General features: G+C 37.8%; 1 protein-coding gene across 1 annotated transcript; it reads right to left on the bottom strand.

Moving 5' to 3' along the window:
- Window positions 1–3,779: 3,779 nt before the first annotated feature.
- LOC127690066 (olfactory receptor 145-like) lies at window positions 3,780–4,712 on the bottom strand. Its single transcript, XM_052189622.1, has one exon. It carries the CDS (start codon window positions 4,710–4,712, stop codon window positions 3,780–3,782), a length of 933 nt encoding a protein of 310 aa, XP_052045582.1.
- Window positions 4,713–5,015: the final 303 nt, after the last annotated feature.

The following is a 5,015-nucleotide window of genomic DNA, read 5'->3' as shown; positions in this document are numbered from 1 at the left end:
GAATCAATATAGTTAAAATGGCCATTTTGCCTAAAGCACTATACAGATTCAATGCAATACCCATCAAAATCCCAACTCAATTCTTCACAGAGTTAGAAAGAGCAATTATCAAATTCATCTGGAACAACAAAAAACCCAGGATAGCTAAAACTATTCTCAGCAACAAAAGAAAATCTGGGGGAATCAGTATCCCTGACCTCAAGCAATACTACAGAGCAATAGTGTTAAAAACTGCATGGTATTGGTACAGTGACAGGCAGGAGGATCAATGGAACAGGATTGAAGATCCAGAAATGAACCCACACACCTATGGCCACTTGATCCTCGACAAAGAGGCTGAAAACATCCAATGGAAAAAAGATAGCCTTTTCAACAAATGGTGCTGGTTCAACTGGAGGTCAGCATGCAGAAGAATGCGAATTGATCCATCCTTGTCTCCTTGTACTAAGCTCAAATCCAAATGGATCAAGGACCTCCACATAAAGCCAGACACTCTGAAGCTAATAGAAAAGAAACTGGGGAAGACCCTTGAGGACATCGGTACAGGGAGAAAGTTTCTGAACAGAACACCAATAGCGTATGCTCTAAGAGCAAGAATTGACAAATGGGACCTCATAAGGTTACAGAGTTTCTGTAAGGCAAAGGACACCATCAAGAGGACAGATCGGCAACCAACAAATTGGGAAAAGATCTTCACCAATCCTACATCAGATAGAGGGCTAATATCCAATATATATAAAGAACTCAAGAAGTTAGACTCCAGAAAACCGAACAACCCTATTAAAAAATGGGGTACAGAGTTAAACAAAGAATTCTCACCTGAAGAACTTCGGATGGCGGAGAAGCATCTTAAAAAATGCTCCACTTCATTAGTCATTAGGGAAATGCAAATCAAAACAACCCTAAGATTTCATCTTACACTAGTCAGAATGGCTAAGATTAAAAATTCAGGAGACAGCAGGTGTTGGAGAGGGTGCGGAGAAAGAGGAACACTCCTCCACTGCTGGTGGGGTTGCAAATTGGTACAACCACTCTGGAAAGCAGTCTGGCGGTTCCTCCGAAAACTGGGCACCTCACTTCCAGAAGATCCTGCTATACCACTCCTGGGCATATACCCAGAGGATTCCCCACCATGTAATAAGGATACATGCTCTACTATGTTCATAGCAGCCCTATTTATAATTGCCAGATGCTGGAAAGAACCCAGGTATCCCTCAACAGAAGAGTGGATACAAAAAATGTGGTATATCTACACAATGGAGTACTATTCAGCCATTAGAAACAATGAATTCATGAAATTCTTAGGCAAATGGATGGAGCTAGAGAACATCATACTAAGTGAGGTAACCCAGACTCAAAAGGTGAATCATGGTATGCACTCACTAATAAGTGGTTATTAACCTAGAAAACTGGAATACCCAAAACATAATCCACACATCAAATGAGATACAAGAAGAAAGCAGGAGTGGTCCCTGGTTCTGGAAAGACTCAGTGAAACAGTATTTGGCAAAACCAGAACGGGGAACTGGGAAGGGGTGGGAGGGAGGACAGGGGAAGAGAAGGGGGCTTACGGGACTTTCGGGGAGTGGGGGGGGGCTAGAAAAGGGGAAATCATTTGAAATGTAAATAAATTATATCAAATAAAAAAAAAGAGAGAGAGAGATAAAACATTGTTACAAATATAGTCCAAAATACAAAAAAAAAAAAAAAAAAAAAAAAAAAAACCAGACATACTGAATCTAGTTGAAGAGAAAATGGGGAAGAGCCTCAAAATCATGGGCACAGGGGAAAAGTTCCTAAACAGACATCAATGTCTTATACTCTAAGATCAAGAACTGACAACTAGGACATCACAAAATTTCAATTCTTCTGTAAGGCAAAGGACACTGTCAATTGCACAAAAGAGCAACCACAGGTTGGGAAAAGATCTTTACCAATCCTATATCCAATAGAGTGCTCATATCAAATATATTCAAAGAAATCAAGAAATTACAATCCGTACAATTAAATAACCCTATTTAAAATGCAGTACAGAGCGAAACAAAGAATTTTCAACTGAGGAAACTTGAATAATCAAGAAGCACCTAAACAAATGTTCAACATCAGTAGTCATCAAGGGAATGCAAATCAAAACACCCCTATGATTCTACCCCATGTCATTCAGAATGGTTAAGATAAAAAACTCAGGTAACAGCAGATGCTGGCCAAGATTTGAAGAAAGAGGAATACTCTTCCATTATTGGTTGGATTGCATGTGGTACAACCACTCTGGAAATCAATCTGGTGATTCCTTTAGAAAACTGGACTTAGTATTACCTGAGCACCCAGCTATAGCACTCTTGAGCATATTTCTAAAGGTTGCTCTAGCATATAACAAGGGCACAGGCTCCACTATGTCCACAGCTTTATTTATAATAGCCAGACGCTGGAAAGAACCCAGATGTCCTTCAACAGAGGGCTGGATACAGAAAATGTGGAACATTTTCACAATGGATTACTATTAAAAACAATGAATTCATGAAATTTAAGGCAAATGAAAGGAACTAGAAAATACCATCCTTAGTGAGGTAATCCAATCACAAAAGAACACACTTGGTATGTATTCACTGATAAGTGGATATTAGCCCAAATGCTCAGAATACCCAACATACACAGATCACATGAAGCTAAAGATGAAGGAAGACCAAAGTGAATATGGGTGTTTTTAGAATGGGTACTTTTTAGAAGGGGTAACAAAATACTCATAGCAGCAAATTTGGAGAAAGGGTATGGAGCAGACACTGAAGGAAAGGCTCAAATTGATTACAAGTAGGTAAGTCTCTAAAGATGATTTTCATAGAACAGATGTGCTATGGGTTCTGCTTCCAATGTCCTAGAGGAGGTATGAGAACCATCTTTAATAACACATAGATGGAAAGTCTGTTTCTAGTGCTGCCAAGTTATAGTGATGCTCCTGAGCTGAGGACATTAGTATGGAAAAGCCTTACTTTATATCTTTCAGAGACACATTACATAGTGGGAATAGATAAGTGGGATCACTATGCTTCCCAGTTCTATACCTTCTCATGGATAAGACTAAGTGTTTCATTATAGAATAAACTTCCTGGAATATTTCAGTTGCCACTGTGAATTTCACACCACATTCAAGATATCTTCATTTGGTTTCATTATGAAAAATGTGTCATAACCCACTGGGTTGTTCATACTATAAACCTGGACAATAACAATGAATGCTGAAGATCTGGAAAATATGGAATACATTGCTAATGCACATCTTCAGTTATTCAGCCATGTTATAAAACAGTCTGGTAGTACAAAAGTGAGTTACTGTAACAACTGCAAACCCTGACAAATCAAAGGACATATAGTGCCTGACGAAACTAAGTCAGGAATAGAGACAGACTATTTGACTCACAATGTAAAAAGAAGACAGATAATAACTGTACCACACAATGACATGCTTTTATTTATCATTTTTGTAAGATTTATTTGGACTTGTTCCAGCAATTAATAATTTTGAGAATGTGATATACTGATAGTGAAAGGAAGAAGTTATTTACTTACTGATGTTCTCAAATTGGTAACTAGTGAATGATGAAAGCTTTCCAATGGTAAGGACCAAAGAAAACCTACAAAAAATGAAACAAGTTAAAAATTCTCCCCTCCAAGTGAATCCCACCCCCATATATAATACAGAGAAGAATCCAGACAAAGATATTAACTAGTACCCAATAACTCTTGGTATTATAACCAAAGCTAAGAATGATACCAAATTCTGTTTAAAACTTTCTTTTGGTTAAAGTTTTTTTCAGAGCAATTTTAACATCATTGTTCCTAAGACTGTAGATTAGTGGATTCATCATGGGGACCAAAATGTTATAAAAGACAGAAGATATTTTTCCTGTGTCCAAAGACCCTGAAGAGGAGGGATTCAAATACATATGTGTACATGATCCAAAGAAGAGGGAAACAGCTATGAGGTGGGAGCTGCATGTGCTGAAGGCTTTGGACCTGCCTTCTGTGGAACTGATTTTGAGGATGCTTGAGAGGATGAAACCATAAGAGGTAAAGATGATCAGAGTGGGTACAAAGATATTTTTTGCTCCTACAATTAAGACCTCTGTCTCATTAACATAGGTGCTAGAGCAAGAGAGCTGTAACAAAGGGAAGAGGTCACAGAAATAATGGTTAATTATGTTTCTATCGCAGAAAGTCAGTCTCAGGACACATCCAGTGTGGATCATTCCATCACAAAACCCCATTAAATATGAAGCAAGCATAAGATAAGAGCACACCTTAGGAGACATGACAACGTTGTACAAAAGTGGATTGCAAATGGCCACATAGCGATCATAGGCCATTGCTGTCAGCACATAACATTCAGAAATGAGAAAAAAGCAAAAGAAGTAGAACTGTGTCATGCATCCCTCATAAGAAATGACATTCTTCTTTACTACAAAGTTCATCAGCATTTTTGGTGTAACAACTGAGGAATAACAAAAGTCTATGCAGGACAAATTAAAGAGAAAAAAGTACATGGGAGTGTGAAGGTGAGAATTCAGAACAATCAGGAGGATCAAAGTCAAATTCCCCAATGTGGTTATCATGTAAATCATCAGAAAGACTAGGAAGAGGGGTATTTGTAGGTCAGGCTGGCTTGTTAACCCCATCAGGATGAACTCAGTGACCAGAGAAGCATTTTCCAGAGCCATTCTTCTGAAAGAATCTGAAGGAAGAAAAAAAATGATGAAATGAGGTAACATAATTGAGCACACCACACTAAGTTCACTTATATAGATGAGGTAATTATTAGAAATGTCTGAAACTTATTAGTTGAAAAATAAGTCACATTTTATAATACCACGTTACTCAAAGATAAAATCTATCCATTTAAACATGAAATACATTCTAGAGCACTGAAACCAATATATACAAGCTGAATAGATCACTGTCATATGCAATGCAACTATTAGAAAAACTAACAGAGAAATGTAAAGCAGTTTGTGCCAAGTCAA

This window comes from Apodemus sylvaticus, chromosome 7 (genome assembly GCF_947179515.1).
Source record: "Apodemus sylvaticus chromosome 7, mApoSyl1.1, whole genome shotgun sequence".
Classification (NCBI taxonomy): Eukaryota; Metazoa; Chordata; class Mammalia; order Rodentia; family Muridae; genus Apodemus; species Apodemus sylvaticus.
The sequence above is the reverse complement of the archived record's forward strand: the minus strand, read 5'-3'. Positions and strand labels throughout refer to the sequence as shown.